This window comes from Macaca thibetana, chromosome 14 (assembly GCF_024542745.1).
Source record: "Macaca thibetana thibetana isolate TM-01 chromosome 14, ASM2454274v1, whole genome shotgun sequence".
NCBI lineage: Eukaryota > Metazoa > Chordata > Mammalia > Primates > Cercopithecidae > Macaca > Macaca thibetana.
In genome coordinates, this window is record NC_065591.1 from 10,467,719 (window position 1) to 10,480,623 (window position 12,905).

Here is a 12,905-nt window from a genome sequence, read left to right on the forward strand (position 1 = left end):
CTACTCACCCGTATTGAAACTCTGACCCAGTCTCACACCGACCCTAACAGCTTTCTATCAATTCAGTCATGGAGATCAGTGAATGGGCCAGAGGACCTTAGACACCAAAGCTGAGGCTTAAAATTGGTGAGCAGAGAGCACACCTACTCAGAGATGAGCTTCTGCCTTCAACAGGTGTTAGAAGCATGGGTGCTACTGACAGTGAGGCTGGCCAGGTCAGAGAATGGAGCGGGGAGCACACACCTCGGAGCTCTTGTAGCCCAGGAGCAGATAGGTGGCCATCACCTCGTTGTATCTCTGGCCCACCAGCGAGTCCTGGATCTCTTCCCGTGTGTAACCCATGGACACCATCAGCTCTGCACAGGGGGACATATCGTTAACACTGGCCTCAACTCCTAGGCAAGCTTAACCTCACAGCCCGGCACAGCCTCACCTGTCCGCCGGGGGTCCTTGTAGTCAGGGAGTGGCTCCACATAAGGCTTTAGTTCATCATCTTCGTGACCCACATTCATCCATCGATCTTTCATGATTTGCTGGGGAGCACAGAGAAGGAAAAGGGCAGGGGGAAGAAAGTCAGCTGGAAAGTGTCCATGGGGACCCCAGGCCCTTCCGCCAGTTGGGCTCCACCGCTCACCTCTAAAGTGCCTCTCTTGCTGGGATTAAGAATGAGAAATTTCTTAAGCAAGTTTTCACAGTCCGTGGACATGTAGAACGGAATACGGTATTTTCCCCTCAGTACCCGTTCCCGCAGCTCCTGTAGGAGGATCCAGGGTTAGAAAATTGAAATTATCCCAAGGCCAAAGGAAGAAACATAATATCCAAGATCCTCAGAGCCTAGGCCTGGCCAGACATAAATGAAATATGGAAGAAGGCAGAGAGCCTGGGACAAGACACCTCACCAGAGAGGCAAGTGAAGTCAAATACCCTCGTACCCTCTAACTTGACCAGTCCGAGGCCTGCAATCCGGAGTGCCTTGGGAGATGAACACACACACAGTTTATCCCATCTTTCGAGAAAGGAACTGAGGTTATTCATTCCCAGGTGCAGAAGGCCTTTGACTGCTGCTACCTCAGCAAGCCCTTCTCTGAAGCTTTGGCTTGGGACAAATGTAGACAGGTGGCAAAGGCGGGAGGTCAGGGCTAAGACCAGAGGCCGAGAGGAAATGAGAAGCAATAAAAAGCTTGCACTTCACTCCACCTTGAGATTCTGTCCATCAAAAGGCAGGGATCCGCTGACCAGTGTATAGAGGATAACTCCTAGGCTCCACACATCCACCTCGGGTCCATCATATTTTTTGCCCTGGAAGAGTTCTGGGGCAGCATAAGGGGGACTGCCACAGAAGGTGTCCAGCTTGTTCCCAAAGGTGAATTCATTGCTGAAGCCAAAGTCTGCAATCTTGATGTTCATATCAGCGTCCAAGAGCAGGTTTTCTGCCTGGGAGGTAAGATGGAAAACATCAGGGAACCAAGTGAACCAGAATAAGGCCCTGGGCAGGAAGGAGCTGAGAGGAATGGGAGAACAAATGGAAAGTCATCTTCAGTCTCAGAACTTTCTCCACCAATGTCAGGGCAGGGCTTCAATCAGCGTGAATGGGCTGGGCAGGAGGAAGGCAGTGCAGGCCCCTCCTCACATGGGCAGCTGTGGGAGAGATGGGATCCGAAGGCCCAGAGACCCTGTGAGCTGTGCAAAGCTACAGCATCAGGCCCAGGTTAATCAAATCATGTCTGTGAGGACTCAGCAACCAAGAGACTCACAGGTGTCCTCAAACTTGAGTATCTTGGTAATGGAGATGGTATATGCATGCCTGCCTGAAAAGCAGCTGGGATACAGCTGTGGAACTTTCAGCACTCTTCCCTGGGTCGGCTACCAGGTTGCCTGAAAGACCAAGAAAGCCTGGAGTGTGCCTGCCTCTCTTGGCAGCACTGAAAGGTGATGTGCCAAGAGGTGAAATGGCAAAGGCCCCCTGCTCAAGGGCTGGAACGGAACCCGAGGTCCAGCCACAAGGTCTCTATCAGAGGCAGCCCTAGGGGCTTTCTGGTCATCTCAAAAAAAAAAAGCAAGGCTGGAGTTTCCTGAACACTCAGGGCCTGATGGTTATTGATGGTTTTATCATGGAGAATGAGGGGAACAACCTGGCCCCCACTCAAAGGCACAAGGAGAAGTACATGCCTTACCTTTAAGTCTCTATGGACAATAAACTTCTGGTGACAGTACTGTACAGCAGACACTATCTGAAAGGAAGGAAGAAGGGTTAACCCAGGGGTGCCTGAGGGTGGGCCACAGGGGCTGGCAGAGCAGTGATCCTGTGACCTAGTGCTAAGCTACCACACAGATAAGCAGAGCCCAAAGTACCCTCCAGGGGCCACTTATAGACAGGCAGCTTATCCTTATATGTCAAACCCCAAAAGGCAGAGGTCAGGTCCAGATCCTATGGAGGGAGTCACACCTACCTGGCGGAATTTGGCTCGAGCCTCTTTCTCTTTCATCCTGCCATGAGCCACTAGGTAATCAAATACCTCTCCTGTAAGAGACCAGGCAGGGATCTCAGTCAGAGCTGGCTGGAGGTGGAAGAAGTGGGGGCACAACAGGAAGAGGCAGTTCCACACCTACCGCCACTAGCGTACTCCATGACAAGGTAGAGCGTTTTCTCAGTCTCAATCACTTCAAATAATTTAACTACAAGAGAAAAGGCCAAGGCTTAAGTCAAGAAGCAGCAGGGGCCACATACTGCTCTAAAACATGTCCAGGAGCATCCTGGGGATGAAAGTCTCCCCTCCTTTCATGATCCCCCACTCCCAGGAACAAGTTCCTCTCATGCCAGCCAAACTGCTAAGGACAGCCCAGTATGCCAGAAGCGGAAACGGATTTTGAGCTGAGCTTCCCCAGGGGCATCCTTGAAGACCGCAGACTCCAGAAGGCAGTGTGCCTTGGGGAGAAGATGACACGCTGGAAAGCAGAGCCTTGCTGTTGGGGAAGAAGAGAGAAATGACAACTTGTGCTCACCTATGTTGGGATGATTCAAAACCTTCATTATTCTTACTTCGCGGAATAGCTGGAAGATAAAATGCCAGGGGTCATGCTTGCTCAACTTGCTCCCCTCAGGTACCTCCAAACAGAGCCCCTGCTAGGATTATTTTTTCCCAAAAAAACCAAAACCAGGCAGGGAAAAGAAAATAGGGTGGTTGTCTAGCTCATGTGCAGCCTTCCCCGTGGCTGGGAAGTCGGGGAAGCTGGAGGAGGGCTGGCTGTGGGGACGTGCTACCCGGGATGGCATTGGGATGAGCCAGCCGTGCCCTCTGCTGCGTCTACCAAATCCAGCCCCAAAACAGCAGGCGGGTTTTGGCTGGGTGCCTCTGCTGGAGGGAGTGTGAGCCCATGTGCGTGAATATTCAGAACCCGAGCTGCTGCCTTGGTTCAGTGACAGTACACACCCCAGCTTGGTCTGTGTAAAGGGGTGGTGGAGCACCAGAGGGGGACCCCATCATTTTCTGATTTACAGTAGTCAGAGGGCTCTGTTCCAGGGGATAGGCCTTTCCTTCCTGGGCCTCCAGGGTGGTGACAGAAGAAGCCACTCCTATATATAGCTGATGCCAATTTTAATCAAATCCACCTCCACACACTCACGCTCTCTTTGTGAAACAAAACCAGGGGCTCCAAACCATGTATTTTCATAAAGACAGATGACAGAAATGAACTCTTTCCCCTCTGCGGGGGCCAGAGAACTGGAGGTGGGGCTTTTTGTAATTCCAGGCCTCATCACTTGCACAAAGAGCAGAACTAGTTTTTGTTGTTGTTTTTGTTGGGGGGGGGGGGTAGGGGAAGCCCTAATTCAAGATATGGTTTATGGAATAAAGTGAATACATTTGTTTCCCCTTTAATGATGCCCCAGAGCTTTCCTGAGCTAGAACACAAAAGAAGAAAAAGGCTTTCCAATCTTCAGGAACCCAATGCTGACCTTACCCTTTATTAGAGCCTAGGTTTTTCTTACTTTTTTCCCTGGCCCAACAGATATTTTGGAAGAAGAGGCAAAAAGCCTCGCTACCACCCTCTGGGGTGGTAATGGGGAGCAGCACTGAAATGGGGCCAGAGGCAACTGCCAAGGTTTCTTCCCCTAAGGCTGCTCACCTGGCATGGAAGTGGCATTCTTCTGGGAGAACTTGGGGTTTTCTGGGCTCATCTAGACCCCTGAGGGGGCTAGCTTCTTCAATGTTCATTTTTTAGGGATTATTGCTGAGATCACATTTTTGGCCAGAATCAGACTGGCTTTAGTAACAGAGTCTCAAAAGGTTTTGAAAATGGCTCTATTTGTCCAGTGTTGGTGCCTTCCACAGAGTCAGGAAGAATTAGGGAGAAAAACAAGGTAGGGAGTAAGATGGCTTGGTGGACTGGCGATTATTACGATGGCAGGCTAGACTGCTCCCAAGGCCAAATGGCCCATCCCACGCTGACTTCTGTGGGGCTGCAGCCAGTATGTCAGGAGCAGCCCTTTTTCCCTTCCTCCTGGAAAGCTCCAAGCAAGGACACCCTGGTGATGACAGCAATGATTCCACTGAACTGAAGAACCCTTGAAGGGATCCCAGGGGTAACAATAAATAGGAAACACCTTGGTTCTGGCTATTTGCACGTCAGGGGAACAACTCATCCACTCTAATTCCATGAGCATTGCCCTCAACAACAATCCTTAGCCCCTACTCCTAAGGTTCCCAGTATCACTGTATCTGACTCTAATGTTAGCACAAATCATGCCTTCTCCTAACTCAACTACCACAATATGCTTATGGAGAAAATATCTGATTTGCCACAAGATGAACAGAACTAGGTTTTGTTCAGAAAATTTGAGCTGGAGCTCATTCTCTAAAATGTAGCTGGCACAGAACCCAGCTGCAGGTTCCCTGTTTCCTCTTATTCTTGTATTTCTAAAGCCACTCCCCTGGATCATTCCAGATCTTGAAGTAGCTGCATGTGTTTCTAGTAGTGGCTACAAACATGTGTTTTTGCATAGGGCTGGCCGCAAGCCAGAAGATAACAAGATGCAGGAAGTAGGTCAGACAGGTAGGCCAAGCGGCTGGGAATGAACAGAAAGACTTCACAAGAGCCAGTGCCTGTGGCCAGGAAACCCACTCAGGAGGAGTCACCACAGAGGATTCAACTAAAACCCCTAAGGTAGCAGAGCCATGTGGGGTGGTGAGTGAAATGGCCAGAAAATTTAAACTAGGAATTCAAGAGGAGGTCTAAATGGGGTGAGTAGATCATTGACCCCAGAAGAGAGATTTAGAAAGGCACAGGAGGGCTGGGCACGGTGGTTCACACCTGTAATCTTAGCACTTTGGGAGGCCGAGACGAGCGGATGACTTGAGGTCAGGAATTTGAGACCAGCCTGGCTAACATGGTGAAACCCCATCTCTACTAAAAATACAAAACTTAGCCAGGCGTGGTGGCGGGCGCCTGTAATCCCAGCTACTTGGGAGGCTGCAGTGGGAGAATCACTTGAAAACAAGAGGCGGAGGTTGCAGTGAGCTGAGATCACGCCACATTGCACTCCAGCCTGGGTGACAAGAATGAGACTCTGACTCAAACAAAACAAAACAAAACAAAACAAAAAACAAACGGACAGCAGGTGCCATGTGCTTACCTTCTGGAGGCTGGAGGAGTTCAGTTGAGTCTTGTCAATGATCTTCACAGCTACCTGAGGATGAGACAAAAAAGCCCCAAATCACTTCTCTGACTAGGCAAAATCCAGGATTCCAATCTACTTCCTCCTTTATATTTCGCACTCCTTTTCATCCCACAGCTTTTTGCACCCCTATATGTCAGATCTCATTTCTGCCGGATAAACAAGAGGTTGGCTGCAGTAGTAGTCCCATCACCACCTGCTGGAGTGTCAACAGGGCTGGGAGGTGCTGCCATGTCCCCAGTCCCAGTGCTCACCTCTTTCCCAGTCAGGATGTGTCGGGCCAACTTCACCTTGGCGAAGTTACCCTTGCCAATGGTCTTGAGGAGCCGGTAGTTTCCAATGTGGGGCTGCTCATCAGCAGAGGTGGCTGAGTTGCGGCCCCGAATCATGTTGGACTTACTGCTGGGCTTGGAGTCAAGGTGTCCCAAGGTGGGCTGCAGGGTAGAAACAGAGATACCATTACAAGCTACACTTCCAGTCCTCTAAACACTCTCTGCAAAATATGTAAGGGAGGAGGGTGCAGGGGCAGACTCCAGGGGGCTGGTAGGCATGTGAAGAAACATAGGACAGGAGAAGAAAGGAGAGGGGGCTGAGATGACAGCCAGTCTTCACTCCAAAGGAGCACATCATAAGGTCCAGTGCCCAGGTCCTGTGGGTGGCAAAGCTCAGGAGCAGAGCTGTCCCATCACTGGCTCCCTGAACCTCCACTGGCAACACAGCAGCTCGTCTGGCTCAGGAGGGAGAGCCGGTACCCCACTTCCCACTATGCTGCTTGTGCAGACTGCGAGAAGACTGCATCTCAAAGTCATGGTAGCAACATGGTCATAACTGCTTCAATGCCCTCACTGCCAACCAAAACTTACATGAACCTTTATTATTTATTTATTTATTATTTTGAGACAGAGCTTTGCTCTTGTTGCCTAGGCTGCAGTGCAATGGTGCAATCTCAGCTCACCGCAACCTCCGCCTCCTGGGTTTAAGCAATTCTCCCACCTCAGCATCCCGAGTAGCTGGGATTACAGTCACACGCCACCACGCCCGGCTAATTTTGTATTTTTAGTAGAGACGGGGTTTCTCCATGTTGCTCAGGCTGGTCTCAGACTCTCGACCTCTGGTGATCCGCCCGCCTTGGCCTCCCAAAGTGCTGGGATTACAGGCGTGAGCCACCGCACCCGGCCATAATAACCTTGTTGGGTAGAAATGTAGTAGCCCTCCCTGCATGGAAGGACTGCATGGCCGGAAGTTAAACCCAAGTCTCCTGCATGGGAGACGAAATTTCTGCCGCTGAACTACCAATGCCCCACCGAACCTTTATTATTTATCACTTTACATTTATTTTCCGTCTCTCCCAGTAAGAATGGAAGCACATGAAAGCAGGCATATATTCTTTATTCACTGATAGATCCCAGCACTTAAAGAGAGACTGGCTTATGTTTGCTGCTCAATGAGTACTTGTACAATGAAATGACTGACCGACTAGGTCTGAGCAAGGCAGCAGTCTGCCCTGCTCTGCCCTCCTGGCTCAAATGAGGGGACGAGGATGCAGAAGCTATAATGACCAGCACTGAACAGGCATACAAACATAATACAGGTTGAATATCCTTTATCCAAAATGCTTAGGACCAGAAACGTGTCAGATTTTTTATCGTTTTGAATTTTGGAATATTTGCATATACATAATCAGATATCTCAGGGATGGGACCCAAGTCTAAACGTTTATTTTTCACGTATACATTATATGCATGGCCTGAAGGTAATTTCATATTTTAAAATAATTTTGTTCATGAAACAAAGTGATTGAATTTTGATTATAACCTGTCATATGGGGTTACGTGTAGAATTTTCCACTTGTGGCATCATGCTGGCACTCAAAAAGTTTAGATTTTGGAGCATTTTTGCTTCTGGATTATGGATGTTCAACCTGTACAAAAAGGGTATGGTCTAGACAAAAAACATTATCTACGTGAAGACATGTACATTCATCAAACTGCTAAACACAGACTATGTGAGCCAGCAATTCCGCTCCTCAGTATATACAAAAGAGAACATAAATCCACAAAAAACCTGTAACCAAGGTTCACAGCACCATAATCCATAATAGTCAAAAAGTGGAAACAATTCAAATGCCCATCAGCTGGATGAACAGATAAACAAACGTAGCATCTCCCTACTGGGGAGTACTGGTTGGCAGTAAAAAAGAATATATGCTACAACACAGAAGAAACTTGAAAATGATGCTGAGTAAACAAAGCTGGTCATAAAGAACCACATATTGTATGATTCCATTTATATGAAATGCCCAGAACAGGCAAATCTATAGAGACAGAAAGTAGGTTAGTGGTTGCTGAGAAGGACGGGGGAAATTTAAGGGTGACAACTAAGGAGTGTGGGGTTTCTTTTTGGGGTAATGAAAATGTTCTAAAATTGATTACGGTGATGGATACACAACTGTGAATTTAATAAAAGTCACTCATTTAAATTTCAAATGGATAAACTTATGGTATGTGAATTATCTCTCACTAAAACTGTTCAGAGTTTGAGCCAGGCAAGGTGGCTCATGCCTATAATCCCAGCACTTTAGAAGGCTGAGGCAGGAGGATCACTTGAGGTCAGGAACTCAAGACCAGCCTGGGCAACATAGGGAGACTCTGTCTCTACAAAAAATTAAGAAATCTTGGGAGATTGAGGCGGGTTGATTGCTTGAGGTCAGGAGTTCGAGACCAGCCTGGCCAACATAGTAAAACCCTGTCTCTACTAAAAATACAAAAAAATTAGCTGGGCGTGGTGGCAGGCGCCTGTAATCCCAGCTACTAGGGAGGCTGAGGCAGGAGAATCGCTTGAACCCGGGAGGAGGAGGTTACAGTGAGCTGAGATTGCACCACTGCACTCCAGCCTGGGCAACAAGAGTGAAACTCTGTTTCAAAACAACAAAATAAAATAAAAACAAATAAATCAACTGGGTGTGGTGGCACGCACCTATAGTCCCAGCTGCTCTGGAGGATGAGGCGGGAGGATCGCTTGAACCCAGGAGGAGTTCAAGGCTACAGTGAGCCATGATCATGCCACTGTACTCCAGCCTGGGTGACAGAGTGAGACCTTGTCTCAAACAAAAACAAAAACAAAAACAAAAACAAAACACACACACACACACACACACACACACACAAAAAAAAACAAAAATGCAGAGTCTGGTCTAACTCCTGATTAGAGCCCTGGTTTACAACTCACAAAGAACATCTCACAAAGAACATCTGGTACGATCGCTCCAGCATACTGCAACAAAGCATATGAGGCCACAGCCTCATCCCAGAACCATCCAGAGCTGCCTTGGAAACTTCAAGAAACAGTTTGGAGGGCAGCAGGGTGACCAGAGGAGTGTGAGTCAAAGTTCTTCCTTTCATGGCCCCTGTTGGCTGTAAGTGAAGCACTCAAAAACCACAGAGAAAAAGAATGACTTGCTACTACTACCCAAGGAACTGTCCAGCATTCCTAGGCAAGAACCTTGCTAGGCCAGCCAGATGCTTTTCAGGCAGAAATGACAGCAGCAAGTAAATTCAGTATCCTGATTCTGACATTTCCCCTTCTTCACTGTGCCCATGCAGGGCCTTTGCATAGTAGCTGCAGGGTGTCTTTTGGTGAGCTGTTTGACCAGATCCCAGAAACACATGGGGTTGAACCTTGGAGGAGAAAGAGCCCATGTATTTGGTAGATGTTTGAAGGGGGAGGAGGCTCCTCACATCCCAGAAGAGGCCCTTTTAACTTCCTTCTTTCTCTCTTCCTCACCAACCTTTGCATCTCCATGAAGCCCCCCAGCCCTTACTGTCTGCTCATTCCAGCCCACAGAGCTCTCTGGTGCTCTGTTCTCCATGCACCCTGTAGCTCACCTAAGACTGGTTGGTTCTCAAACAGTGTTTGCTAGACAGGTGGATTTTTAAATACCTGCTTTTTTCCCTTCCAAAGGATCTCTAGGTTTCACACCCCTTGGAGAGCAGGGCATTGCTGGTACCTGACTGGGCCAGTCTCCTGAAGGGTACCCCAGCCCTGTTCAGCAGGGTACTGAAAGCCTGGCCTCCTCAGGCTACCTTTTTCTCAGCCCCAGCTTCCCTTTCCAGGCTGCTAGACTGCCTCCCACTTTCCCCAGTCTGCCTAAGGGGCAATGAACAGGAAAAACCTTCCTTCTGCCCCAACTCCTACGAGAGGAAGATGGGTGGGAAAGTTTCCTTGGCAACCTCTAGTTCACCTTCTAAGTTTGTTGTCACTCCCCTTTTCTCTGACGATATAAGTCCAAGGCAGCAGGAAGCGTGACAGTCTCTAAGTTCTCAAAATCCAGACCAGGGATTTAGCATCTACCTGGGGACTTGGGCCTTTTGCCAGTTGAGACCAAATCTGGGCATCCCACGCCCATCCTGAGCTCTGCTCTGCCCATCCCTCTTGGTGAACCGAGGGGCCGATCTGTGTGGCACAGGTCAGCATTCCCTGCCTGGCCCTGCTGCATGCACAATGGGCCTCAAGGAGCCTAACAACCACAAGCAAGATTCTGCCATTCATTCTCCTCCTTTCTGGTTAAGACTGTAGATGTCGGAGATAACCTGCTAGGTTTCAAATCCTAAATCTGCCACCTACTCAGCACATACTAACTTTATTATTATCATCAACATCATCAAGTCAGGCACAGTGGCTCATGCCTTTACAGGCAGCACTTAGGGAAGCAGAGGCAGGAGGATAGCTTGAGCCCAAGAGTTCAAGACCTGCCATTCACAAAAAGGAAAAAAAAAAGAATATATTTAAAAAGGCAATATAGCGAGACCCTCATTCACAAAAAGGAAACACACACACACACACACAAAACCCCAAAACAGAACAACTGTAACATCAACATTGTCAAGAAGGAGGTGAAATTATTACAAATAGGAAAGAGAAGTACCCAAAAAAACGACCGGTGGCCAATATTGCCAGACATCTGTGCCAGGCAGCGATCTTGAGGAACGCTGCAGTCCAACAGAACCAGGTTCAAGTCCTGTCTCCCCCACCTACAAGCTTTAATTTCCTTATCTGTAAAGTAGCAATAAACGTTCCCTACTTTACAAAAGTAGATGAGAGAACACATGTAAAACACCCTATCCAGTGTTCAGTAAGAGCAACCATTATGTCCCCAAATACTACTATCTGCCAATCCAGAGGTCTCACTGTCAAAACAACCTTCCAAATCAAAGTTGAGCCCGCTAAGCCAGCTACAGCCCAGCTGGAGGCTGACAAGAGATGCTAGGGGCCTTTCCGCAAAAGGGGCCAGGTTGAGTGCCCGCTCTCCTCCAGACCTGGTGAACTGCCACACTCCCTCAACCTGTTGCTAGCCGACACCAGCACCTCTACCCTTCAAAAGAGGGAAGAAGGGGAGTTAGGAACTCAAGACAGGGTCGCTGTGAAGGGCTGGTCCCACACTGGATATCCAGGACAGGGAAAGAGAGGAGGTTCTGCTTGTTCAGGAGCCAGAGAAGCAATAAGCACTGATGCTTGCTCTTTGATCCCCTGCTCCAAAGTCACCAACCCACTTTTCAGGACTGAACCATCCAACTCACAGGACTCCAAGTGCTCAATCCTTCCCTTACTTACCCCTGCACCCCCTCTTCTATGCTGTAATATGTTTCCCACAGCAGGGATGTGAGCCAGGGTAAGGAGGCAAGCCACGGGGAGGAAGCAGAGAAAAGAGAACGGGAAAAGAGAGGAGAAAGTCTCCAACAGAAATGCTTCTTGGGATAAGGCCCCAAGTGACACAACTTCCTCACCTAGCTGCTTCCCTGAAGGATAAAGTGGTAAGAGTATGCAGTGGCTAATATATAGAGAGAGTTTCCCTTTTTGGGTTCTGGCTGCACCATTCAGCTTGGCCCTGGGTCTCACCAACAGGATGGCAGGCTGAGGATTAGCTACCCTACTAGGCCAACTCAATAGGACCTGGCGAAAACCATGCTCTCCCCTCCACCACCATCCTCCCTGCTTATAGTAAGATGTGGCACACCAGGCACTCCCAAAGCTCTGGCCTATATCATACTCCAGGCAGGCCCTAAAGGATGGAGGAGGTCTGTCGAGAGGAGCCCCTATGGCTCTCAAGTAGCCTTTAGGAAGAATAAGGGGTCACCCTGCAAGGCAGTTATTTGGAACCAAAAGGCAAACCAAGCAGTTACTAAGCAGGCCTGATTCAGAAGTAGGGCTGAAACAGCTTTGGGGTCGGCTACTGAGAGGAAGAGAAGGCAGGACATGGAGGAGAAAATAAAAAGACAGTTTTGCATCCACTGGGCCTGTCGGGCCCTTTCCGCCTGGGATCTCAGACTCGGCCTAGGTGTGTTGTCAGGCTTGCCCGGAAGACAGCCTCCACCCTGAGAGGCCTGGCGCTGACTCAGGTAGGCAGGGCCCCGGCCCTAATGCTGGAGGCTCCTACCAACAGTTGTCCCGTGGAGAAGCTCATGCTTTGGGGCTCTGCATTCAGGGCTGGCCTTAAGTGTCCTTTGGCTTCCCGAGGGCTGAGAAGGGGCCAAACCAGGAGGGGTGATACTCCCTGGCCAGAAGCAGAGTAAGCCGGGTACTACAGAGTCGGGAGAGAAAAGTATCCCTTGGGCACCGGCCCTGGGTGACAGCCCTAGATCCTAGGCTCCCCCTCACTGGAGCACCGGAGCATCCTCTCTGAGGCCTCGGGACTCTGCCTCCCACCAGTCCCTCCTCGCCACTTGTCAAGCCGCTTGTTCCCAGGGGAGACTCTTCTGGTATGTGCTCCCTCTTCCTTTCCTAGTCAATGCCACTTCCACATCTGGACAGCCTTCCCATGAATATTACTATGCTGGACTCAGGCAGGGCGCCACTTAGCAACTCTCTAAAGATCCTATGTTTGAGGTGAGAGGGAAGAAAGAGGAGGAGGCAATCCTAGAGTAAAAAGGGGGACAACATACCAGACTGGAGAAAGGGAAAAGGACTACCAGCGACTTCCATTCAGCAGAGCCCACAGCAGAACCTGTCAGGCAGCGAGGGCAAAGTACAGAGGCCGGGAAGAGCCAGGCCCAGGGCGGGGGCTGCCGGCTCAGCCAGCCACCCTTACTCAGCCGGAGCAGGCGACACCTTCCACCACCTCCTCAGTGAAAAGTAGCTAAGCAGCCAGGCCGAGCGGTTCCTGCCTGGGAACCTGGACGGTGTCGCAACCGAAACCACCACTAGCAGAGAGACTGGGTTTGGCAAGGAGAGCAAC

At 49.5% G+C, this 12,905-nt stretch overlaps 3 protein-coding genes across 15 annotated transcripts in view; 1 reads left to right on the forward strand and 2 right to left on the reverse strand.

Moving 5' to 3' along the window:
* OTUB1 (OTU deubiquitinase, ubiquitin aldehyde binding 1) overlaps positions 1-12,905 on the reverse strand; it is a 238,450-nt gene that overhangs the window by 100,466 nt on the left and 125,079 nt on the right. The gene's annotated exons all lie outside the window — the stretch shown is intronic.
* The window catches only part of PLAAT3 (phospholipase A and acyltransferase 3), a 369,991-nt gene that overhangs the window by 40,618 nt on the left and 316,468 nt on the right, over positions 1-12,905 (forward strand). The window lies entirely within an intron of this gene.
* The window catches only part of MARK2 (microtubule affinity regulating kinase 2), a 76,206-nt gene that overhangs the window by 10,021 nt on the left and 53,280 nt on the right, over positions 1-12,905 (reverse strand). For 12 of the 13 annotated variants that reach the window (XM_050757136.1, XM_050757128.1, XM_050757127.1 and 9 more), the window contains exons 2-11: positions 5,929-6,108; positions 5,633-5,686; positions 3,004-3,052; positions 2,611-2,676; positions 2,451-2,521; positions 2,175-2,231; positions 1,198-1,434; positions 635-754; positions 434-533; positions 244-356 (exon numbers count right to left, since the gene is read on the reverse strand). In XM_050757136.1, the coding sequence (XP_050613093.1) occupies positions 244-356; positions 434-533; positions 635-754; positions 1,198-1,434; positions 2,175-2,231; positions 2,451-2,521; positions 2,611-2,676; positions 3,004-3,052; positions 5,633-5,686; positions 5,929-6,108 (1,047 nt within the window). Of the gene's footprint in view, positions 1-243; positions 357-433; positions 534-634; positions 755-1,197; positions 1,435-2,174; positions 2,232-2,450; positions 2,522-2,610; positions 2,677-3,003; positions 3,053-5,632; positions 5,687-5,928; positions 6,109-12,612; positions 12,790-12,905 lie in introns of those variants that run through there. The other variant, XM_050757137.1, reaches the window with a different exon arrangement.